Source organism: Kogia breviceps, chromosome 8, assembly GCF_026419965.1.
Source record: "Kogia breviceps isolate mKogBre1 chromosome 8, mKogBre1 haplotype 1, whole genome shotgun sequence".
In the NCBI taxonomy this organism is placed as follows: domain Eukaryota; kingdom Metazoa; phylum Chordata; class Mammalia; order Artiodactyla; family Physeteridae; genus Kogia; species Kogia breviceps.
Genome location: NC_081317.1, coordinates 81963641 through 81989730, shown reverse-complemented (window position 1 = coordinate 81989730; position 26090 = coordinate 81963641). Strand labels below are relative to the sequence as shown.

Here is a 26090-nt window from a genome sequence, read left to right as displayed (position 1 = left end):
CAGTTCCCCCAAAAGTGGAATGGCTGAAAAATGATAATATCTTAGGAAGCTATGTGGGACAATTCCTAAAGGGGCTTTTCAGGAAAGGTAAGGATTTGGGAGGACCATCCTTGACCTTTTCTGGTTGAAGTTGTGGAGGAAAAATAATGGTGCTGTCCCCCAAAACTCTCCTTTGAGGACATTGTCAGTAAAGGAATCTTGAACAAAAAAAATATTTAAAAAATTAAATGCTGTAAGTAAAATAACAATTCTGGCCCCAATCATTATTATGATCCAGAGGAAGTATATAAACTGTATATGAAGTCATTCCTTTTGAGAACATTGTGTTTTCAAGATCGGTAGCAAACAGGCTGAGGAAGATGGATTCAGCTGAGAAAGACAAAGAATGGTTGAGCCAATACCCGATGCCCCAACTAAAAGGATCCTGACCCCAAGGAAACTGGGAACCCATATGCCCACCCAAGAAGAATGGCCTTGGGCAATAGGTGTGTTTAGCTTTTGCCCCCTCACCGCCTACCCATAATGACCTCTGCCTTTGACAGTCTAGAAGGGATACAGGTGCACAGGGTCTGAGCCATTTATAGCTGAATTTGCTCAGACTGACTCTCATCCCTCATTTTTCCCAAATGAGAGATATTAAAAGAGGGCCTTCTTCAGCATGGCAAAGAGAGGCTGAAGGAAAATATTACTGGGGTTGGTTAGGAGGGTGGTGAGTGGGGAGGCTCTAGACAATATATACTTTTCTGAGTTGATTAGGTTTTCGTTTTATCAGTGAGACAAATTATCTCAAAATCATTTGAGTTTCATCATTGAAAGCTTTTTGCCTTTTCCTAATTCATTGGTTTATATTCATCTAGTAGGTCACCAATTAAATTGGGACATTTATGAGAAAATTAAGTATAAAAAGTCTGTGTCCTGAATTTGTAGATTCTGGTAAATGTTTTTGCTTTTACACATGACCTGAGGTACAGCTCTCAGAAGAGATCAATTACAGCCTCCAGTCACTTCTTATTGTTTATTAATTAACCATTAGAGTGAACTTGGACTAAACTAGGTGGCCAGTGGGCCAGAGTATCCCATTTGGCAATATCATGCAGATTTAAAGAAGCACGTATTCTAATTCCAGGAATTCTATATATACATACCAACCCTGCCACCCCTCCATACATACAGATGTGTCCACACAATTGCTACCATTAAGCCAGTAAGAATGAAGAATAACTGTGGTTTTGGTCATGGAAAAAGGTCCATAGTATACTGTTAAGTGAAAAAAGGAAGTCTCTAAAGAGTAGAAGTACCCCATTTTTGTAAAGTATGTGTGTAAATATACGTGCGTAAATTTAAAATGTGGAATATTCAACAATATGTTAACAGTTGTTATCTTTGTTTTATGAATTTTTGTTGTGTCTGACTTTTTATAATGACATATATTTCTTTTCTTACCAGAAAAATAAACAAAAATAAGGAACAAAATGCAAAGGTTTCAGTTGATGAGGAAAGTCCCTGTGTTCTGGGGACTTTGCATAGAGTGATAAGCTTTTTCTCCTTTGCTTTTTTAAACTTTCGATTGATGCCATGCTATTCCCTCCAGCGTTTGCTCCCTCTGGGTCCCAACCTTTTTCCAGGTAATGATAAGATTATGAGAAGTTCAGCAGCAGGTCAGGAGTTCCAGACATCATCTCAAACCCAAGGCGGATATCAATAGGCATCTCATTCATTTACCAAATGAACAAAGGATGTGACTTTATCCATATCCGACAGAGCTGATCAGAGACTTATAGTTCTCGCCTTTGGAAGACCAGGTTGCTCTGGGCAACTCCACAGCTCCCTTTTTCCCTGCTGCTCATTTAGCTGTGGTTCCTTATGCATCCCCCACCACCCCGCTCCTGGTTTTCCTGGTGACTGTGACTGGCGTGGACATAGGGGTTGATAGGGATTAGCAGCATGTAAGGTTTCCTCTTGCTCATCCTGTGAGTCTTCTGATTTAGAATCACGGCAGCCATAGATTCACGGGGTTTTTCTGGGGAGGAACTGGGCCCTTTTCTGTGCCACCCAGAGCCAGCCTTCAGGAAGGAAGACCCCTCATTGACTTGGAGTTAGAAGTAGTCAAGTCAATTGCCAACTGTTTTCTGTGCCTGGGTTTCTTTGGAGATACCATTCGATAAATTCAAGCAGCTTCTTCTACTCTCATGTCTTCACTTTTTGGTTAAGGACGAGAGATTAAGGAATGTGCCCTGCTTTAATATGCGAGGAAGGGGACTCTCCAACTTTCATAGGTTTTACCTATAACATTTTTGAAACAAAATTCATTTCAAATCATTATTTTTGAAAACATTTGCCTGGGGTTTTTAGGAAAAGAGAGTTGGGTAGGATGGGTATGGAGAAATCATAGTATAACTGTATTGCAAGGGTTTATTAATTAAAGGTTAGCTGTGGGGCTCTGGATGTGAAAGTTCCAGGCAGGAGCAGCTTTGTTCCTCAGAGGGTGGAGTTATGAAAAAATTGGCGGAGGAGGCTGAGCTTACGGCAAGGCAGTTTCTGATCAGGTCTGTTTTCTGTGGGTGTGTTTGAAAGTGCTTTTGCCTGACAAGTACAATTTGCTTTCACGGGTGGTTGAATCTGAATGCTTAGGTATTTCTCTGCTTTTAAAAAGAGGTAAGAAGTAAACTTCATTAAGAAGTCTCATTTTAGTGAGGTATAGATTTACACTTTGAAAGCATATTAAAATTGTGATCTGGAATACTGCCATATTCAATACGTTTTCTTTTGTAATTGATTATGGTAAGATTCTGTCCATCTATTCAGAAGTGTAGGGTATAGTATAAATTGAGTGTAGTATCTATTTCAACCCATTATTAAGATTCCATTTTGTGTTGGGCTTGCTCAGCACTGGGTGTAGGTAGTAACGATGAATCTTCTGTCTCCTGAGATTCCTTAAGGCTTGGTGTGCTTGTATTAATACCAGGGGATGGCTATTTCCTTGCCAGATCTATTCACTCCTGGCTAGGAGTTTACAAAGTCACATTTAGAAAATGTATACACTAGGTAATAATTATTTGTTGAACATTCTGGGCATGCTTTCACCTTTGCACCTGCTACTTCCTTGGCCTGAGATAACTGGAGGTCCCACTTCTTCACTTCAGGTCTTTATTCAAATGTCACCTTCTCAGTGAGCCTCATCCCAGGGCACCCTCCTCTTCCATTCATCATAATCTAATTACTGGTTCTTTATATCTCCTTGCACTAAAATAAAAGTGCCATGGGGACTGGGATTTTTGTCTGTTTGGTTCAGTGCTGTATTCCCAGGACTTAGTGCAATGCCTGGCACAAACAGGGTTTTATTAGTTGAATGACAATGATTAATTGAATTGATAAAATTGTACATATGTCACTTTTATTTGAGCATAATTTGTCTCTTTGTGAATACTCTAAACTCCAATTTGAACTGTATCAAGGGACATAGATATTAAGATTGATATAACTAATTTCATGTTTTATTCCTCCAAGCAGTCAGTAGTCTGTCTGAGCCTGGTTACTATGATATCTGACTTTTGCTACACTCTAATTATATCTTAGTGGGTTTTGGTAGGAATCAGGCACTTTGGAACATCTAAGATTTTTTTTGAGGTTGAGCCTACTATTTTTAAGGCTGATTGGTAGTTACCAAAGGTACTTTCTTGTTGTGAGGTCCCTTTTATCTTGTCCAACATTTTCAGCCAGGCTGAAATTTCTGGTCATCTTTTTGGATTGTGGCATAATCTCTGGAAGGTCTCTTTAAAATGAAAGTACGTTACCTTGGTGGGTAACGCATTAACCCAAGAGTACTCATTGGCATGGACTCTCTATTGGAATTACTAGTGGAGGAGCAGATAGATCCCTGATAGTATGGGCACCATAATGGTACATTTTGATGGAGGTGGGTGCTGGGGAGAAGATAGTGTTGGAGCCTGGGGGCTGGGGCATTGACTGGAGATGGCAGACACAGTAAATGGCGCCAGAAGAAGTCATGACTCTTAGGGAACTGGATGTGTGGGAAGAAGGGAGAATCAGAAGACAAACAAGAAAGCATGAAGAGAGGCATGTGGCACTAAAAGCAACCCTCAAAGATTTGTACTGGGATCTTCTACAGCCTGATCTGTAAGATGATACGTGCTTTTTTCTCTTTAAATGGAGAAGGATGAATAAATCATAATTTTAGAAGATTCCCAAATTGTGAAAATTGGTCCAACATGTTTGGGTTCACAATCCTATTTAGCTCCTTTCTTTTTCTAATTAATGATTGGCTTGGGCTTTGAAATGAATTGGCACACAAGTCTTCTTATTACCCCCCATGTCTTCTTTCATGAAAGTTGAGTGTTGAATGCAGAGCCATGCCTAGGAATTACTGAACCTAGACAAGAAAGCAGATAGGTCAGCTTTGGGGTCATTTTAATGCTATAATTTTCTGAAGCCTTGCTGTATTTAGAAGGCATATTTAACATTCTCTTTCTCCCTCAATCTCCATGCTTGCTCATTTTGTGGATGCTGAAGTCATTATGGCATTATGGAGTGGTTGGTGAAGGGCAGCAGAGACAGGGCTCTTTGTACTGGATCATGGGTTCTGGGAACAATCCTGGTCCTATCACAGACTCTATTGACCTATAAAACATGTTATTAATCTTCTTACTGTCTGCCTTACAAGAAATATGGGAGGAGAAATGAGGTAATGTCTACTTAGACTTTCGAGCTTCTCGGAAGAACAACAGTCTACAGTAATATGATTTCCTAATGCATTTGTTTGTGTTGTAATGGAGTGTAATTCCATTTAGCCAAATTTCTTTAGATACCTCTAAAATATCTAACAGTCTAGCACAGGGGAAGCAGTCTGGCTTTGAGAGTAAGAACTGGGCCTCGACGAATCCTCAAATAGTACAAGTGAGCTAGCTATAAATTTATGAGCTCAAGGTAAGGAAGCTGGGAGAAGAAGGAATGGGAGCTACAGATGGTGATGGGAGGGCAGTGGTTGTAATTATCTTCAGAGAGTTTATAACGTTTTAAAAACCTGTTGTTTTACTAAAGATCAAGATGTCAATATATTTTAAAATATATACATTTACTTTAATTTAACAATATTGCATACTGGACGACTTATCTGCAATATTGATCCTGCCATCATTCTCTACGTTGATAGGCTCTTGACCGAGCCGCCTCTGAGATTTACTTTATTATGTTCCTTGGGCCACAACTTGGTTGTTGAATAACTAGTTTCTGAGTCTGATACGGCAGTTCCCTATACAAACCAACACATTGTAAGAGGCCTAGTACGTTACTAAATAATCCTTTACCTTTGTTCTGTAGAAAAAGGAATAACAAGTCTTTTTTATTGACGTGGTCACGAACAGTGGATTTTTAATGTAGGTTTTTTGAGCAGTACTATAATTGAGTTGGCTTTCTAGTCAGTCATAAAAAGAAATTAAAACAAAGGATGAAAAGTGGGGGAACTATACATATGTATCATCTCTGACATACTATAAAGATGTCAATCTAGGTTACACATCATTATTGGACAGTTTTGTTGTGAAATTTTCTGGAAGTGATTAGTTCTTTAGCAATTCCAAGTCAGTATTTTATAAGGAGGTCAGCCTTCTATAAAGGAGTTTTACGGAAGTATTGAGTTAGCCAGGAAAGAAAATAGTATGTATGTATTCTCTTACAGAGAGGTGACAATATACACTCTTTAATAGCAACTGATTTGTATTTTTAGAGAAATAATACTAATCAGAGTCCTCTCTCTGGTGGGAAGAAAAGTGTTACAACAACTTTTATTTGCTAACTGATAGAATGTAATGCAGAGAGAGCATATCCTGTCACCCAAAACGTGGCAGAAAAAAATAAATTCCTACCAAATTGTGTTGCACGGCAGGGACATATGAAAAAAGTCACTTTGTCTCTCAAAGTGAGAAGAACATCTTATATAGGAAGTGATATGGAATACTATGAAACTGCTCTTTAGACCAAAATAATCTATTACTAAAAAATTATGACTCAGAGATACAGTTCATATTAAGTTAGATTGTGGATGATCGTAATAAAACCACATTTTTGTTGGAGGAGGTCATTGAGAGGACATGACCGCCAGTTGACCCGAGAGCTAGACCCTGGCAACTGGAGGCTCCTCACCCCCTCCCCTGACCTTGGATGGTACAATCTGCCCACTGATCACACAGTGGGAACCATTTTCAAGGACACAGCCTCGAAGCAATGTGTTGTTGAGACCATACGTCACTGAAGCCAGTTAAGGCCTCTATATAAACTTTTGATTCTGGTGAGCAGGTGTGGAGATACACTTGTCTTGTGGCCGCCCAAGACGAGCCTTGTAAGTAAGTTCCCTTGCTTATTGAACCTGCCACCTACCAATCTGGAGTGGCCTGCCTCTTTCTTCAATCTCCCCTTGCCTTCTGTGTATGGGGGCCAGTTTCAGATTTCACCCAAGGAAGCTCCCAAGGTTTCGAACCAACAATTTTCTGTTCCTGACAATTAACTAAAATTTGAATGAGCATTTCTGAATGTTAAACATGTTGTGCAGTTTTATGTCCTTATATAAAACTTCATAATACATTTATGAATTTCTGCAATTGTCTGAATATAGCTAAGGCATACTTTTAAAAAGATTGAAAAATATCTACTTTATATTAATCTGTTGTTAAATTGTGATGTTTTATTTGGATTTGTTTCAGAATCGAAGCAAACGCTTGGAGAAGGTCCATGTGGTTATTGGACATAAATCGTGTGACCTGGATTCTCTCATTTCTGCCTTCACATATGCTTACTTTCTAGACAAGGTGAGGGAAAAGAAGATTTATTTGAATTATGATATAACTTTTAAAACCAAACATTTTCAGGAAAAACAAGGAAACTTAAATTTTCATGTTCTGGTTTATTGTTGCAGAGAATAATGTATTATACTTCATTAATCAACAAATATTTATTGGTCACTTACTACATATTAGGCATTGTTCTAGTCATTTTTTACTGACTCTGCATAAAACATTATTTCAATAAGATCAATTTTTTTCAAATAAAAATTTAAAAATTTTACAATAGTTGATTACTTTTATGGAAATTCAGAGAATTGACAAAAGTAAGGTTCAGAATTTCTTGTTTTCCTTTACCATCCTTGTTGGATAATCTTGCCTTTGGGAGTAGAAAAATATGTGCAGAATAACCTGTGTGAACATTACATGAAGTACAGAGCATACTGGCTGGAATTTTCAGTAATAGAGGTATTACATGTCACATCTATATTCTGTGTTTGCCTTTTAGCCTGACTCTGCACAGCAAGGTCATTCTCAGTTGCAGTAATCTCCCTTGGGCCAGATGGGGAAAAGACCTTTCTTGCAATAAACTTTTAAAATTTCCATTCCATAAATTCACCAGCCCATGTTAATGGCTCACCTTAAAGCCTAAAAAAGTACATTATGAGTATCTCAGTGCTATTTCCAATTTCACACAGTTTTTAATTTTCTGGCGTTAAATTTGTTTTATTCCAATTTTGTTTGGATCCTTAACTCTGAGAGTATGCATAGCTGTTCTAGAACGATTTAAATTCACATGAAACCCAGTCTTCCAGAATGAGCTATAGGTGGCAAGAATGGCTTTGGGTCAGCAGCTGACAAAAATGCCAGATAAAAATCTTCTGATATCTACATAGGGCTTTCTATCAAATTTATCTTAAAATGTGCCAAACTTTACAAGGGAGATTAATTGGTATGAAGAGAGAAATGTGCCTGTGTTAAGACATGCATATTGAATACTAATCTTATTAACTGGATTTTTTCTTATTTATTTATTTTTTTATTGAAGTATAGTTAATTTACAATGTTATGTTTCGAGTGTACAGCAAAGCGATTCAGTTACTTTGCTGTACACTTGATTTTCAGATTCTTTTCCATTATAGGATATTACAAGATACTGAGTATAATTCCCTGTGCTATGCAGTAGGTCCTTGTTGTTTACCTATTTTATATATAGTAATGTGTATCTGTTAATCCCAAACTCCTAATTTATCTCCCCCCACTGCCCACCTTAACTGAGTTTGTTTTTTTTAAACGTCTTTATTGGAGTATAATTGCTCCACAATGGTGCATTAGCCTCTGCTCTACAACAAAGTGAATGTCACACATATACATAAGTCCCCATATCTCCCCCTTCCTGTCTCCCTCCCTCCCACCCTCCCCATCCCACCCCTCTAGGTGGTCACAAAGCACTGAGCTGATCTCCCCGCACCACGCAGCCTCCTCCCACCAGCTATCCACTTCACACCTGGTAGTGTATACACGTCCATGCCACCCTCCCCCTCGTCCCAGCCCACCCCCCCACCCCATATCCCCAAGTCCACCCTCTAGTAGGTCTGTGTTTTTATTCCCGTCTTGCCCCTAGGTTCTTCATGACCATTATTATTTTTTTTAATTTTTAGATTCCATATATATGTGTTAGCATACGGTATGTTTTTCTCTTTCTGACTTACTTCACTCTGTATGACAGACTCTAGGTCAATCCACCTCACTACAAATAACTCAATTTCGTTTCTTTTTATGGCTGAGTAATATTCCATTGTATATATGTACCACATCTTCTTTATCCATTCATCTGTTGATGGACACTTAGGTTGCTTCCATGTCCTGGCTATTGTAAGTAGAGCTGCAGTGAACATTTTGGTACATGACTCTTTTTAAATTATGGTTTTCTCAGGGTATATGCCCAGTAGTAGGATTGCTGGGTCGTATGGTAGTTCTATTTTTAGTTTTTTAAGGAACCTCCATACTGTTCTCCATAGTGGCTGTATCAATTTACATTCCCACCAACAGTGCAAGAGGGTTCCCTTTTCTCCACACCCTCTCCAGCATTTACTATTTGTAGATTTTTTGATGATGGCCATTCTGACTGGTGTGAGATGATATCTCATTGTAGTTTTGATTTGCATTTCTCTAATGATTAATGATTTACCTGGGTTTTTTGACTTCTAGAAAAATGGTGTTGCTTGCCTTGAGAACATAGAGTTGACTGAACCAGACTGATTTTTAGACTGACCATGGACTCTTAAGGAAATTATATAATAATAATGACACCACCAACAACAACTACAGTGTCCTAAATGAATATAATAACAGCCAACAAAAGGAGTGAGAAAACTAGTTGTAATAGTAAAATAGATAAAGAGATGTATGGCTTCCTTTCTCCCTCTTCTAAGGCTCGCTACTAAGCATGGGGACCAATATGGAATTAGTGATGGGTCACATACTGGGAATTTGTTAAATATCTGTGTCTTCCTCTTAATTTACTGGACCCTGCCCCCTATCACAGGTCTGCATCTCCATTTTAATTTTTCCTGAGAACCTGGCTACTCCCTCTCAGAGTATTAACTCATAGGAGAAGGACAGTTTGCAGCTTCACATGTTTGTTTAAATACTTTTCACTCTGGTAGGTAAGCCCCATTCTATGGATGGTGAAAACTGAGGTTCAGAAAGAAAAATAGCTCTCTCAAAGTCACACAGCGGAGGCTGGGGCTAGAACCTAGTTTTTTTGACTCCAACTCCAGAATAGGTCCTGCCAAGATAGGCTCAGGCCACATGGCTCTTGACTCAAGGTTCAGTATCAGGAGTTAGATATAACTCTATCAATTAATAAGAAAAACAACTTGCTATGCATATATTGCTAATAATTATTACACGATTGTGATTCTGTATTAGCCTGACAGGTGGAATAAAAACCACCTTGTTGGAATGGCTTTGTGCTTTGTATACCATAGCAGTAGGTGATTCATTTATTCCACTCAACAAATATGTGTTAGTCTACTTTGTGCCAGACCATTTTATGCACTGAGAAACATAACTGAACAAAAAAGACAAAAATCCCTGCTAGGAAGGGGAGATGGATGATAAAGATGTTAAAACTGTGTAATAAATACTAGGCTTGTGACAGAGCTGGCGATGATGAGAAAACAAAGGCCACTTACTTTATGCAAAAATTCAGTGTTCCCAAACCCCACATTCTCTCAGCGATATTTAGGGTTTATTGATATAGACTCATAGTCATTTGTAAAAGCACCTTCATTTTTAAAATTCCTATGGAAAAATAAGTTTATTGTTGTGAATCTGAAATTCTCTAACATCTACCCATCTTCTGTTTCCCCCATCACTACAGTTTTTTTTAAGAGGTTTGTTAACATAAGATTTTAAAAAATAATATAAGAAATTAATAGAAATCACAATCTGCTAATCTGTGGGCCAGATTTGGGCTCATATGAGTTTTCATTAACCTACACAGTATTTTTTTTTTTTTTTTTTGGCCTTGTTGTGCAGCATGTGGGATCTTAGTTCCCTGACCAGGGATCGAACCCGTGCCCCCTGCATTGGAAGTGTGGAGTCTTAACTACTGGACCACCAGGGAAGTCCCCTCCTACACAGTATTTTTAATTAAAAAGTTAATTGTGACAATTTAACATCACAGACAATACCCTCAAATCAAGATTTCTAGCTTTTCTTGAGTAATTGAAAGATTTACCTATCCTGGACCTGAATTTTTTGCATGGAAACAATTGGCTGGAGCCAAGTGGCAGGCATCCAATATAGATGCGTCATATAGGCCTTCTGTGTCACCACAGTCTTGACCTATCCTGCTGTAATCATTCTAATTTTCTGCTGATTCCATAAAGACATGTGAATTTGTTTCCTATGAAGAAGAGAATGTATATGTATATTTTTCAGTCGTGGAAGGGGTGCAGTGAGACATAGAATATTTCAAGAAAGGCACAAGAAGTTTCACGTGGAGTAACAAGAGGTTAAAAAAAATTAGGGGCCACTTACCCAAGGAAAATGCTCTGCTAATTGGGCTCAGGAAAAGCTGGTTATGAATGTCAAGTGGTTTAGCGAGGCCAAAGGACTTTCGTTCCCCTTCCAGTTACCCTCAGGTTTGAGAAAATGTAGTTGTATTCTTTCCTCCTGCTGCTGTCAGTGATTCAGTCAACTTTTTTTCCTGGTAGGTCAGCTCACCTGAGGTTCTCTGTTTGCCCGTGCTGAACATATCAAGAACTGAATTCAGCTACTTCACCGAGACAAGGTTTATTTTAGAAGAGCTAAATATCTCTGAATCATTCCACATATTCCGAGATGAAATTAATCTGCATCAGCTAAATGATGAAGGGAAGTTATCTCTAACACTTGTTGGCAGCAACATGCTGGCAAGGTAAGGCTTCACGTGAGGCTCTGGAGGGAGGTTTGATCTTTTAAGAAAGGTTCTTTTGTGCAAAGTGTTACCTTGTTCAGGATTTTTGTAGTTTAGGGAGATGTATTAAAGGCCGAGGACATTCACAGGAAAGGGAATGTGTTTTTTCTCTTACGTCAAAATTCAAGCTATGCCAATTCTCTGTTTTTACTTCGGCATTTCAAATATGACATCTTTGAGTGGAAAGTTCTTGTAAAATAGACCAAAATTATAATTTTAAATCATTTCAAGCACTTTCTTATAGCAACGCGACAGTCCTATGTATTGTTGCTGAAAATGTATAATGAAGATTGAAATTAAACACTAAGTAAAACTGAAAGATTCTTATCTCAGTAGTGAAATGGAAAATTATGTACATGGACTATGAAAGCCCTTTGATCACTGGCTCATTTATTCATAGGATTATACTATAAAAGCAGGATGGATTTTTGATAGTTCGTGTAATTTGAACTCCTTATTTTATGGACAAGAAACCTGAAACCCAGTGTTGCAAATGACTTGCCCAAAGTACCATATGCAGTTAGTAGAAGAGTTTGGATCAGAACATGGGTCTTCTGCTTCCTTCAATAAGTCCTTAGGGGTTGCTAACTGGTACATGAATCTACAGGTACATGAAGAGGAATGAGACAAATTCCCTGCTTTCAAGGACCTTACAGCCCATCGCAAAGAGTCCTATTTTGATAAGCTCTCTGTTGCTAATGAGTGAAGAGTCCCCAGTTAAACATCCCAGTAGTTTGAGATGATAGTTTTTTTGCACACTTTGCCAATTTGCTAATCATTGATGACATTCACCAGTGGACACTGGTCTTAGTATACATGAAATAAAAACGTGTACAAGTATCTAATTTTTAATCTAACCTTCTTAAGGAAGTATCTTTAGGTAAGAATATGCTGTAGTGTCAGTCATGCAGTTCATTCAGTTATAAAGAGTTTGAAAAATAATCTGCCTGTGTGGGCTGTTTTTATCCCCATGTTATTTGAAACACACAAAATTCTTTTGAATAATATTTATCAATCAGTTGTTGACAACTGGCTGAGAGTTATTCATAGGTTATTTGACTGACTTCAGTTATTAGTGTTAAGGATGATCACATTCTTGACTAAATTTCTGTGTAACTTTTTCAAACCAACTCTAACACAAGTAGATGTGGACAAAAACAATGCAGGAAGCCAAAGGAGTAAACTATGAAACATATGTTTCAGTCAAGATCTTAGGGAGAATTTTGTTACCAATTAAAATGGAAACCATGCTGGTTTTGAGACTGAAGTTGTGAAGTCTGGTTTTTGGATTGTTTATGAAATAGAATGTTTTTCAAAAACAAATTGAGATCATTTTCTTCATTGCCATTCTTTGGTTTTGGCAGACAGAAAGAATACGGTTTTATCTACATCTTTCTTCCTGCCTTCGATAAAAGCCAGCTCTATCTCATGTAAAAAGAATGATGTGGAAATAAATAAGCCAGAAGTATTTTTTCCTCCAGCACCATAACTGGATGTGTGAACTTTGGAACTAGATAGAGTTTAAATACAAGTAGTCTACTTACTAGCTATGTGACCTTAGTCACTTTTATTTTATCTTATTTTATTTTTTATACAATTTTTAAAGGTTACACTTCATTTACAGTTTTTACAAAATATTGGTTATATTCCCCATGTTGTTTTAGTCACATTTCTTAACCTTTTCATGCCTTTTCCCCTCATTATAAAGTGGGGATTTTAGTAGAACCCATTGAATAGGGTCATTTTATGGTATAAAATGTGATAATACTCTAAAAGTATTTATTATAGTGTCTGACCTGTAGTGGAAGCTCAGTAAATATTAGCTATAACAATGATTATTATTGTTGTTATTATTATGTCCAATGGCAAAACAAGAGGTGTGAAGAGGTACTAAGGTGTGAAGGTCTTCTAAGACTCTTGGGGAGGTGATTAGTTGAAATGAAATGTGATAACACATAGAATAAGTCATGTGAACTTACTTATGTATTTGGCTATTGAGAGGAGGTCATTTGTGTGGAAGCAGAGGTTAAATAATTCCAAAAAGTAAGAAAACATGCCATATCTCTTCCTCTTCCTCTCCTCCATTTGCTTTACAGTGAGGACAAAACTTTAGAATCAGCAGTCGTCAAGGTCATTAATCCAGTTGAGCAGGGCGATGCTGGGTTTGAGTACCGAGAGTCTTCCTCCTCTCTGGTGGTGAAAGAGATTCTCCAGGAGGCTCCCGAGCTCATCACCGAGCAGCTGGCTCATCTGCTCAGAGGTGAGAGATGACTCTTGCTATTAAATACTGGAAGGCTTAATGGAGTGTCTCTTGACTCGCTCATGCAGAAAGAGTGCGATCCATTCTTGGGTTAACAATCCCTTTCAAGACCACGGGAAGCTTCATCAGAGAGGCAGGGAGTAAAGAGTTTGTTAAAGAGTAGCATTATATTGAATATTAAAAATGTGGGGCTTCCCTGGTGCTGCAGTGGTTGAGAGTCCGCCTGCCAATTCAGGGGACACGGGTTCCCGGTCCGGGAAGATCCCACATGCCGCGGAGCGGCTGGGCCATGAGCCATGGCCGCTGAGCCTGCGCGTCCGGAGCCTGTGCTCCGCAACAGGAGAGACCACAACAGTGAGAGGCCCGCGTACCGCAAAAAAAAAAAAAAAAAAAAAAAAAAAAAAAAAAAAAATGTGCATTTAGAAACAGGCATGAAGGATCTTTGCTCTTGCACCAGATCAGCATATTAAATGGACCCACTGCACTTCTGCTGGGGAGCAGGAATAGCTCCTCTGGCCATCTGACAGCTTCCAGAGGTGATTCTTGCTCCAGAACGCAGTGGATATGGGCCAGAATTCCACACCCCTACCTGGAAATATCTGCTGGTACTTATACGTGCTTCGTTTATATTATACTGCTTGGATGGCAAAGTTACACACCATCGTTTTGGTGATATTGTGCAGGGCTTTTACAGTCAAATTGCCACCTCCTTCTACCCCCATCATGTAGTGTTTTCCACCTTCACCAGCCTGCATTAAGCACACCATTGTCAATTATCCTCTTTCATCTTCCTCAGTGGAGCCTATCGCTTCTAAAAAGTGGTTTCCAAGCTGGAAATTGTCAGTTGACTTTGGTGCCACAAAATTAACCACAAAAATTCCATATTAACTTGTGTAGAGCAGTTTGAGGTTTTGTATAAAGCTTTTTTTTCCTCCTTCCAACAATCCGTCTTGAACATGGTAGACAAAGACTTTTCTCAGAAGTATTTGACATAGGAAAGTGAAAAGCAGTGATTAACAGGCTGAAAGAATTTAAAAAGGAACGAGAAGCCCAAGAATACGTGACGACTCTTTTAAGGCCTTTTTCCTTTGCTTCCTCTACTTCTACCAGAATTTGGAGAGAAAAAGGTCCTAGACTTTTATAGTTCCGACAAATGTCTTAGAACCAACGGCCCCAGCCAACCTGTTTTAAATACTTTTCTGGCTCTGGACATCTGTAAAACTGCTCTCTGGGAAACTGTGCCTTCAAGTAAACTAAGTAAGCGCAATCATTTATTTATGACAGAGCAGAAGGGAAATAAAGGCGATCGGGGATCTCGGCCAAGAAGGAAGTTGTTTGGCAGTGCAAATATGTGGTGCAGGCAAACACTAGAGAATATGCTGTTTAAACATTTTGCAAACTAAGAAGTTTGGTTTATTGTTCAAAAAAATACACGTGTTGTTTAGTAGGAAAGAAATGTAGTCAAGGAATAGTTCATCATGATTTTCTATAAGTAATAAAATAATATCAAACTGCAGTACATTGGAACAAAGATACGATTTTGTTGTTGACAATGACGATGAGGATAACAATGATGATATTCAGATTTAGGGAATTAGAAGGGATGCAGATCCTCTTGTTAGTTACCTTAGTTTTAGTTTTCAAAGCTACCAAGAATTAGAACTATAGTAAAGGACCATGGTTTTTCTTATCATCAGATATTTTTCATAACTTTGGGCTTGAGATGGCACTGGAAAGCTGGCAGGATAGGGACATCACTTCCTTGTTGCTTGGAGAGTGGAATTTGAACGGCTACAGTGCCTCTACCTGTGAAGACTGCCAACACAGACGCTGTCATGAGGAAGCCAGAGTCACTGAAGCCTGGGAGGTAGTAGACATGGGTGTCTTATTATAGTGGAAATAAGGCTCTGGGGACCTTTGACCAAAGTGTGTGCATGTGCATATGCATGTATACATTACGTGGAAGGGAGGTGAAACATCACTGAACAGTTTGGCCAAAAGGGAACGGAAGGATTATAATCCGAGGAGTTTGACTTTAAAAAGGTAACTGAAATGTTCAGAGTGAGAAGGACAATGGGCCAATTTTTAAAACCTCTTGAATCTTTAATAAATATAAGAAAGGAATCAAGTCGAATTTTGCTATGTTCACTAAACTCAAACTTAGATTTTATAGTTTTCCAATCATGTATTAACACCAAACCTACAGGGAAGTTTTAAAGGGAACTATTTTTATGTGCCTGTAAATAATTTTAGGATTCATTGTTTTCATAACATAATTATTTCTAAAGAGTTTTCTCTGGAAATAGCTACGTTATTTTGTATTTGGGGATGCTCAAAATGATCATTAATTTGACACACATGTCTAGAATATGTATTATGCATTCTTCTAGGTCTTGAAGGGATGCAAATTTCTACACACACCTTAGCCATAAAGAATTTTGAAAAATGTCTGTTTCCAGATGTCATGAGGGTTAAATATTTACAGTCAAGACTTGAAAGAATCTTTAAAAACAGCATAATTGGACCTCTATGGAAGATATATTATTATAAACTTTGTGCCAAAAAAATCTGAATATATGCCAAACTAAGTACTTAATCAATTTGATTGTTCTTTGCCTTTCATTCCCATGATCATATCCTAAAATCCATCATGCTGAAGCACACTGGTGTGCTGTAGGTGGATTTCAAGTGGGCCAGGATATTGATCCCCTCATTCCTTGGAGAGGACCCTAAGTATGCCTCCTAGCCTGGTAGGCTGAAAAAAAAAATCTAATTTTCTGTGTGTTCCTTAATATGAAAAAGATTGAGCCTACTGTTCCACTGTTCTTATCTTTGGTGCCTGGAACAGTGCCTGTCATATAATAGACCCTCAATAAATCCTGTCATAAAATGAATTTTGCAAGATGGTTTATATAGTTTCTGTTTTTATGACTATATTGATTTAATTGGTACTATGATATTGTAGTTTCCATTTCATTCTAGCCCACCCCTACAATATTCTTAATGTCCAGAATTTGAACATTGTTTCTTCCGATAATAACCCCCCACTTTTTTAGCTTTTAGAAATCCTTGTTTTCGTATTTTGCAAACATTTGTTTTTATTTTCATCTTTTGGTTGTCCATTTTATATATATGTTTAACCCTTTCATGGAGTATACTACATGCACAGAAAAGAATACAAAACATAAATATAAAAATATAAATATACAGCTCAGTGAAATATCACAAAAGGGACACCCTTTTAACAATTAACCAGGTAAAGAAGTAGAACAAGATGACCATTTGGTGCCCCTCCCCATCACCACTCACTCCCTCTCTAACTACGTAAGGGTAACCAATATTCTGATTTTTACGGCACACACTTTCCTGCTTTTCTTTAAAGTTTACCACCCCTATGTGTCCCCTATAACACTAGAGATTGGTTTTTGTCTGTTTTGTATATTCTATAGATGGAATCATATAGTATACACTCTTGTTGTTATTGGATCTCTATATTTCTATTAAATGTAGTATCAATTTACATATGTCAGTTATCTATCATCCATTCATCTATTATTTGTTTATTTTATTTTTTGTGTCCTTTCTTCTTCCATAGAATATTTGAAGTGGCTTACAAAAATGCATGTAAATATAACAAAATAGAAAAAAGGGTCAGAGTCAGGAAACATACAAATAAATAAATTTGGAGGAGGAAAAGTGGTGTTCTGTTTGAATAAGAGCTTCCTGGAGTCAATGAAAAAATAGAAATATAATTAATTGTAAAATTCATATTATTACTAAAACAAACACATGTACCAGTTCCTTATTAAAAGAATATCTAAGTCTAAAGGTTTTTTCCTTATGTCAGTCTTCTTGAAAAGACACCTAATAGTCATAGGCATCCTCCAACTTTTACATATGTAATAGCATTTTATACAGGAACTGCTCAGAGTGCATCACACACTTTCTTCTCCTCAGTCAGTGTATGTGGATGGTTTTAATCAGCTTCATCTTGTCTACTAAACTTATTTCCTGTTCCAAATCTCTCTTCTATACATGCTGATGTTTTTCTCTAAATACAGGATATTAATACTTAAAATCAGTCATACTGGAATCTTTTGTAGTCTTATACTCACTGCTGTAGCTGTGTATCAGAATGTTTGCATTATGCGATAATATTATATTCAAATATGGAGATAGAACCTGATTATAATGGATGCTGTTAAAAGATCATTTGTATACTGATTAGAAGTAGGTATCAAGTTGCCGGTGTAGAAATAATCTGCTGTGTTTATCGAATAATCTCCCCTGTCATGCTATCATATGGACCTTGGCAGGAGAGTTATGGATAAATGTCAACAGGTGACCCAGCCATGGCTAATATGTGTTCGGGCTCTGTAGGGGATTTAACAAAGTTGACATAATTTGTGTTTTCTCGAATTAATACTTCTTACAATAGCTAGCTCTTGCTGTTGTCTTTTAGTAGAACATACCTCAAACTTAGATTTCAGGATACAGATCATTAGCATCGCTTTCATCTGAAAAGGCATAGATTTACTTATGGAGAATACTTTCTAATTATTTGTGTAAGAAATTATTTGTCTAAGAAAAGAATGTGCTCATTCAGATGAGATCATAAGTAACCCTGAGTTTTGGAAATGTGTCTTTTCATCCCCTTCTCATCTCTGTTTTTGCTGTTGTGGTTCCTGTTTCTTTGGTTTTTTTCTTTTCTTCTGACTTTTCTTTTCATCTCCTCCTCTTCCTACTTTCTCCCTCCTACTACCTGCCTCTAAGATTTTATTGTTATCATTTTCAATCAAGCTGCAACCTGTTCTATCTAAAAGTCACATTATACAGTCATGGTGGCCTAAACTTGGTGTTTGGTTGTGCCCTGGGTTTGTACCAAAAGCAAACAATTATAGACCTGCCAGACTCCTCAACCTGTATTCTTTTATTTCCTGCAGAAATGTTTACTGGAGGGTAATTGCCAAATTTAATGTCCATTAAATTGCTGAATCATTGCATTGGGGGTTTGTGTGCCCACATATGTGTGTGTGTGCTTCCCAGAACCAGCTGGAAATGATGAGTTTGCAGCTACTGATTTACCAGGCAGGTTTCCATCAAGACCACACTTCACCCGGCCTTTTATGTTTATGTGCATAAAGCCTTGACAGAGCCACAACTTGAATAGTGAAACAGATAACAGCAATTGTTCTTGGCTTAGGATGCGGAAAAACTATGCCCTAGGCTTTAAAGAAACAACTCTCTCCTTTTGGTGGTCATTCCATTTGAACTTTAATAAAGAATTGTTGCTTGCTATTTTCGTAGCCTAGATTAACAGCTTCAAAAAGATCCTTTTAAGGAGGTAAAATAGGAAAGGAACAGAGCCAGATTTTTTTCTTTCTTTTTTTTTTTTTTTCTCTCTTGCCCAAAGAGTGAATCATCCATCTCCCAAAATGGTTACAAAGTCCGAAAGGAATTAAGCGGCTGTTTTGCTTAGGAAGAGGGATGGCCTGTGTTGGGGGAAGGGGAAAGAAGTGATTTTTTTCTGCAAGATATAAAACCAGAACATTTCCTCAACCTTAGAGTGTTAATTATTTCTTTTGCCATATACAGATAAATTTTATTCTTAAATTCAGACATTTTAAATTTATAAGATTACTAAGCGGGGCTTCCCTGGTGGCGCAGTGGTTGAGAATCTGCCTGCTAATGCAGGGGATACGGGTTCAAGCCCTGGTCCGGGAGGATCCCACATGCCGCGGAGCAACCAGGCCCGTGAGCCACAACTACTGAGCCTGCGCGTCTGGAGCCTGTGCTCCGCAACGAGAGGCCGCGACAGTGAGAGGCCCAACACAGCCAAAAAAAAAAAAAAAAAAAGATTACTATTAAAAAAAAAAACGATTACTAAGCATTTGAATAATATGCTCCCTTTTTATCACTGTTCAGGCAAAAATATAAGCTAAGTTGTATTTTCTAGTTTTTTCTCCTTCCTTCTCCCTTCCCCCTCCCTCCCTCTCTCTATTACTCATCCTTTAATTATTTTTGTTTCAGTATGAAAAAGAAAATGATCTCAGGTGAAACAGGAAAGAGGTTTAAAATCCCTTCTTTTCTGCTAAGAATTTATCATGCAGAATATGCCTTGACTATGGTGAATGTTTTCCCCAAACAACTTCTGACTTCATTAGATCATGTTTAATATTAATGCACTGCAGTTGCTTTTGGCAAGAGGTCCTTCACTTCTCCATTCTTTTGAACAAAGAATATGTGGTTGATTTTTTTTTCTAATGGAATGAAATGTTTGTTACTATTTTATTATAATTGCTTTCTCTGTTGCTTGTCGTTAATCCCCCATGGCCTGTAAATAGCTGGGACGCATTTGGCTACATGTATATGGATTTAAGTATTTTTTAGTTCTGCTGAATTTGCTGGAAGATAAGTCAACTCTTATGCCAAAAATAGGTTTGATTTTGGGAAGAGGTGCCTTTGGCTGTTCCACATCCTGATACTGATATTTAACTAAGTATGTCACTAAATGGGTCTCTAAAGTGAAGCAGAAAAGCTTGCTATAGATGAGTCTCTTGGATAAAGTTGGGCCATAGCCTTTCTTCTGCAGTAAAAACAACTCAGAGTATGGTGACCATTTTTGGGGGCTATTTTTTTCCTACTTACATCAGAACATCTTCTCCTTTTTAATTGTCAAGGTAAACCTAATTATAATGTCAGAAATTTCTTTTCATTGAATTATTGTGTAGGATTCTGTTTAGTGCAATATCTGTTAGATTAATTTCTGAATACTACCTTTTTATGTATTTTAAAATTAAGATCCCCAAATTGAAGAAATTGGATTCTTGATTTGACTGTAAGCCAGGCACATTTTTGTGAAATTTATTCCTAAATATTTATATTTTGATGCTATTACAGTTTTTTAATTTAAATTTGATTTTCTAATTGTTCATGATTGTTTATAGAAATACAAGGGTTGTATTATTGACCTTATATCCATCAACCTTGCAAAATTTATTTACTATTTTAAGTTTATTTGTATTACTATTATTATTTGTATTACTAATTAATTAATTCATTTGTATTAATGAATAATTCATTTGTATTTTCATTTCTAAGTTCATACACATACCATCTATGAAGAAGTCAGTTTTCATTTCTTACTTTTCTTTCTTTATACTTTTGCTTCTTTTACCCGTGTTATTTCTCTGGGCTAGGGTTCACATTGAAGTGTTAAATAGAAATAGAAATAGCAGGCATCTTTGTCTCATTCCTGATTCCAGGTGGAAGTCTTTCAATATTTCACAGTTAAATATAATGTTTGCTTTCCTTATTTGGTTTTTACAAATGCCCTTCATCAAATTAAGGAAATTGTCTTCTATTTCCACTTGGCTGAGATTTTATATGATTAAATCTTGGATTTTATCAAGTAGCTTCATTACTTGACATTTACTGAAGTGGTCTTTTGATTTTTCTCTTCTGTTAGTGTGGTGAATTATATTAATTAACTTTAGAATGTTAACTTGTCCTTTAATTCCTAGGAAATCCCTATTTGGTGACAATACAATATCCTATTATATATTGCTAATTTGATTTGGGACTAGCTTTAAAAAACTTTTTTGCAACTACGTTTATGAGAGAGACCTGCCTCTACTTCTTTCTTGTAATGTTTCTGTTGAGTGTTGATATGAAGATTATCCTGGATTCAGAAAATAAGTTGGGAAGTGTTTTCTCTTTCTAATCTTTGGGAGAATTTGTGTAAAATTAGTATTTTTTAAATGTGTGGAACTATGGCTATTAAACTTTGGATTCATTTTAAAATAAATACAAAACCATCCAGATTTAAAATTTCTTTTCCTGCCAGTTTTGGCAAGTTGAGTTTTTCCAGAAATGTCCATTTCCTCTAAAACTTAAAATCTATTAACGTTGTACTTCTCTTTTAATGTTATTAGAATCTGTAGTATGTCACGTTTCATTCCTAGCACTGGAAAATTATACCTTCTATCATTCTTCTCTCTTTTTTTCTTGAACAGTTTTTAAAAAACTATTAGTCTTTTCAAAGTATCAGTTTGTTGTTTTATTTTCTGTATATGTGTTTCTTTCCTGTGTCTTTAAGTTTTGCTCTTACCTTTATTATATCCTTCCTTATACATTTTTTTAGTTGAATTTGTCAGTTTTTTTTTAACATCTTATGCTTTTGTGGATATAAAACTTCCTCAGAGCATAGCTTTAGTTGCATCTTACAAATCTAAATGTCATATTTTCATTATCATTCAATTAAAATATATTGTAATTTATGTTGTAATTTCTTCTTTTACCATGAGTTATTTAGAAGTGCATTGTTTATTTTTCAAACATTTGGAAATTTTCTAGTTCTGTTTTATTACTGATTTTTAGACTATTTTCATGATGGCCACAGAATATACCTATTTGATTGTAAGCCTTTGAAATTTGTTAAGGCTTGATTTTTTTTTGTCTCAACAGGTAGTTAATTTTGGTTAATGTCTCATTTGTATTAGAAAAGAAAATATAGGGCTTCCCTGGTGGCGCGGTGGTTGAGAGTCCTCCTGCCGATGCAGGGGACACGGGTTCGTGCCCCGGTCCGGGAAGATCCCACATGCCGCGGAGCGGCTGGGCCCGTGAGCCATGGCCGCTGAGCCTGAGCGTCCGGAGCCTGTGCTCTGCAACGGGAGAGGCTACAGCAGTGAGAGGCCTGCATACCACAAAAAAAAAGAAAAAAAAAAGAAATAAAAGAAAAGAAAGTATAGTCTGCCATTGTTGATAACAATGTTCAATTTATGTTAATTAGGTCAACTTTGTTACTCATGTTGCTCAAATATTCTACATATTTACAGATTTTTCTTCCTGCTGGTTCTTAGAGTTGCTGAGAGATGTGTGTGCAAAATTTCCCACTGAGACTGTGTTTTTATCTCATTCTTCATCCAGTTTTGCCATTTTTTGTTTTACATATTTAGAAGCTATTAGGTAATGTTATTAGCTCATATAAATTTAGGATTGATGTATCTACCTGATGGTTGAATGTTTAATAATAAATACATATTTGTCTTAATTTCAAGTAATGCTTGTCAGAGTCCACTTTATCTAATAATAGTATATTATATCAATGTTACATCTTTTTCTATTCTTTTACTTTGTTTTTCAGTCTCATATCTAAGGTGTGCTCTTGTAAACAGTATATTGCTATTGTAGTTTTTAAAATTCAGGTTCATAATTTTTGTCTTTTAATGGAAGTACTTTGTTAACTTGTTTGTTGTTGGTAAAAAACACATAACATTAGATTTACCATCTTAAACATTTTTAAGTGTACGGTTCAGTAGCATTAAGTATATTCACATTATTGTGCAACAGATCTCTAGAACTTTTTCGTCTTGCAACACTGAAACTCTATACCCACTGAACACTAATTGTCTCTTTACATTAATATAATTGCTCTAACATTTGGGTTTAATTTGTCATTTTGCTGTTTGTTTTCTATTTATCTCACATTTTCCCCTTTTCCTCTCATTTCCTTACTGCTATTACACTAAATAAGGACTTTTACTATTATATTTCCTTCCATTAGCTTATTAGTTATGAATTCTTTTTTAGAAAATTATTTTAGCATTATAATAAAGATTAAAAAATACATATTAAAATCTCTTATAAATTGATATTTTTGCCACTTGTCTGATCATCCAAGAACCTTAGAGCAATTTATCTCTACTTAGTTCATTCTGCAATTTGTTACTATTGAAATGTATTTTATTTTATTTTACTAAGATTTTCTTTATTTTTTTGAAATGTATTTTAATTACACATATATTTTAAACTCCATATTATAAATGTTTTATACAGTGAATATTGATTTATTCTTACCCACATATTTATATTCTCCAGTGTTCTTTCCTTCCTGCATTTCTTTGCTTCCATCTATAATAATTTCCTTCTGCCTTTACTGTTTTGTTAGTGTGGGTTCTTCTTATGACAAATTCTTCCAGTTTATATTTTTGAAAATGTCTTTATTTTGTCTTCATTTTTTTTCTTATATTTCAGTATAGAATTCAACATTAGCAATTATTTTATATCAGCACTTTGAAGCTGTAATTCCAATGTCTTATGATTTTCATCATTTTAGATGAAATTAGCTCTCAGTTTTATTGTAGTTCCTTTGACAGTAATATATTTCTTTTTCTCTGATTTAAAGCATTTTCCCTCTGTAATTTTTAGCTGTTTCACTGTCATGTGCCTAGAGGTGTTTTTCTTTGTATTTATTCTTATTTAGGTTCATAATTTATCTCGAGTATTAGAGTAGTATCTTTCATTAATTTTGAAAAATGATTGACCACTGTTTTTCAAACATTGTTTCAGCCCATTTTTCTCTCTCCTTTCCAAGGGGAATTCCTATTACATATATCTTAGACCTTTTTTCTGTCACCTATGTTTCTTATGCTCATCTCTATATTTTTATCCATTTTTCTCTCCATGCGTCAGTGAGGATATTTTCTTCTAAGATATTTTTCAATTCACTAACTTTTTCCTTGCTATAATCTGTGTTTACAGATATTTTTGTTCAGTTATTAAGTTTATAGCCTTAAAATGTCTTTTGAACATTTTATTTATAGATTTTAATTCTCTTCTATAATTCTCCAGCTAATTTTTTTATTCCCCCGATTCTGTTTCCATTCTTTTTTCAAGAGTTTTTTCCTCTGGAGTTTCCATTCATTTGTTTATATTTCCTTTATGCTTGGTAATTTTTTACTGAATGCTGAATATTTATATGCAAAATGTAGAGATGATGCTATAGATGATGAAATTCCTTTGCTATGGAGAGGATTTACTTTTGCACCTCAAAGGCAGTTAGAAGAGTGTCAGATAAACAATGTATTCTGTGTTTGAGCTGATTCAAATCAGGATTTCAGGCTTCATGAAGACTGGCCTATTTTTGCTTCACCCTTTTCTTACAGGCAGGATTCAGCAAACTTTTTCTGTGTCAGATTAGATAGTAAATATTTTAGACTTTGCAGGTCTGTGGTCTCTGTTGCAACTATGCAACCCTGTCATTAAAGCACAAAAAAAATCCATGAAAAATATGTAAATTAATGGGTGTGGTTGTGTTCCAATAAAACTTTATTTATAAAAACAGGCAGTAGGTCATATTTGCCCTGCAGACTGTATTTTTCCAATCTTTATGCCAGGATGTGGGGACATTCTCTCCAGGGATCTCATCTCAAAACCTGGGATATTTAATATTCCTCTGTGGAGAGCTCTAAGCTCCAATTTTTGTCTCCCTACTCCTGTGAAACTGCTGTTAGATCTGCTAATCTTCTCAGGTGATTGGCTACAATATGAATTAGCAAACACTCAGAGGGGAAAAGCAACATCAAATGTTGGGTTTACCTCTTTGCACTTACTTTCTCTCCAGAATTGTAGCTTCTAAGATAGTCAGTCACCTGGGTAACTCTCTGATGCCTTCACAGATTTTTCCCAAAAAATTTATGTAGATTTTCTCCTTGTTCTTGGAACAATTAATCTGGCAAGCGTATGAAGATCTTTTTTGAAATTTAGATTCACCATTGCCTTAACAAAGAGTGTTAAAATCATCCTTATATTTCAGGTTTTATGTCAGAAATTGTCAGATCAAAGGGTATATTCAGAATCCAGTTGGCTACTCCCTGCCCCATCTTTAAATGACAATTTGCATTGAATCTGTTCAATTCCCTTCATACTGATTGCTCCTTCTTTAGTTCTCATCTAAAACAGCCTTCTGATTGTCCCAGTATGCCTTGTCTAATTCATTTCCTCATAGTAGCCGGAGTGAGTCTTATAAAACATAAATTTGAGCGTTACCTCTCCCTGCTTAAAATTCTAGTGACTCTCCATTTCCCTTAGAATATGAAAGACAAATTTTAAGATAGCTTGAAAGGCCCTTCAGGACCTGAGCCCTGTTTACCTCTCCAACCTGATTTTTCAAAAATTTTTCTTTAAGAGTGTACTCTCTAGTTCTAATTAATTTCTTTCCATTTCTTGAACTGGCCAAATCCTCTCCCAGCTCAGTGCCTTTGCATATGATCTACCTGGGTCATGATGTCCCTTTTACCTTGCCTTCGCCTTAAGTTCCTAGTTATCATTCAAATCTCAGCTTAGCTTATTAACTCATTCTCTAGGAAAACTTTTCTGACTCCTAAATTCTTGCCTAGATTCAGAATACTGTGTGTTTCCTCAGCAATATTTCTTATCCCCCTTATATTGAAAATTTATGTGTTTACTTCTTTGTATCTCCTAAACTACTATAAGCTTCAAGGGGCAAGGCTAGCTCTAGTCCAGTAATGAATCATTAGCATCTAGCACAGTGCCTGGCTTATAATAGGTGTTCAATACTTTGCTAAAGGAATGAATGAATGAATGAGATGCTTTAAATGTGTTTGGCAGTATTTATTTTTCATTATGATGTTTACATTTATTGATTTTTAGCATATAACCTTATAAGCTGGGAAAGCAGTATTATTTCTGTTTTTAAAATAGGCAAATAGGAATAGAGCAGCCAGATGACTTGCTTGCGATTTTTCAGGATTTTTAATGGTGAACG

At 36.4% G+C, this 26090-nt stretch overlaps 1 protein-coding gene across 6 annotated transcripts in view; it reads left to right on the top strand.

Annotated features, from left to right (window-relative positions):
- Window positions 1–26090, top strand: part of PRUNE2 (prune homolog 2 with BCH domain) — a 387249-nt gene that overhangs the window by 164831 nt on the left and 196328 nt on the right. For all 6 annotated transcript variants that reach the window (XM_059071194.2, XM_059071193.2, XM_067039592.1 and 3 more), the window contains 3 exons: window positions 6717–6821; window positions 11021–11223; window positions 13359–13522. In XM_059071194.2, coding sequence (XP_058927177.1) covers window positions 6717–6821; window positions 11021–11223; window positions 13359–13522 — 472 coding nt within the window. The remainder of the gene's footprint in view (window positions 1–6716; window positions 6822–11020; window positions 11224–13358; window positions 13523–26090) is intronic.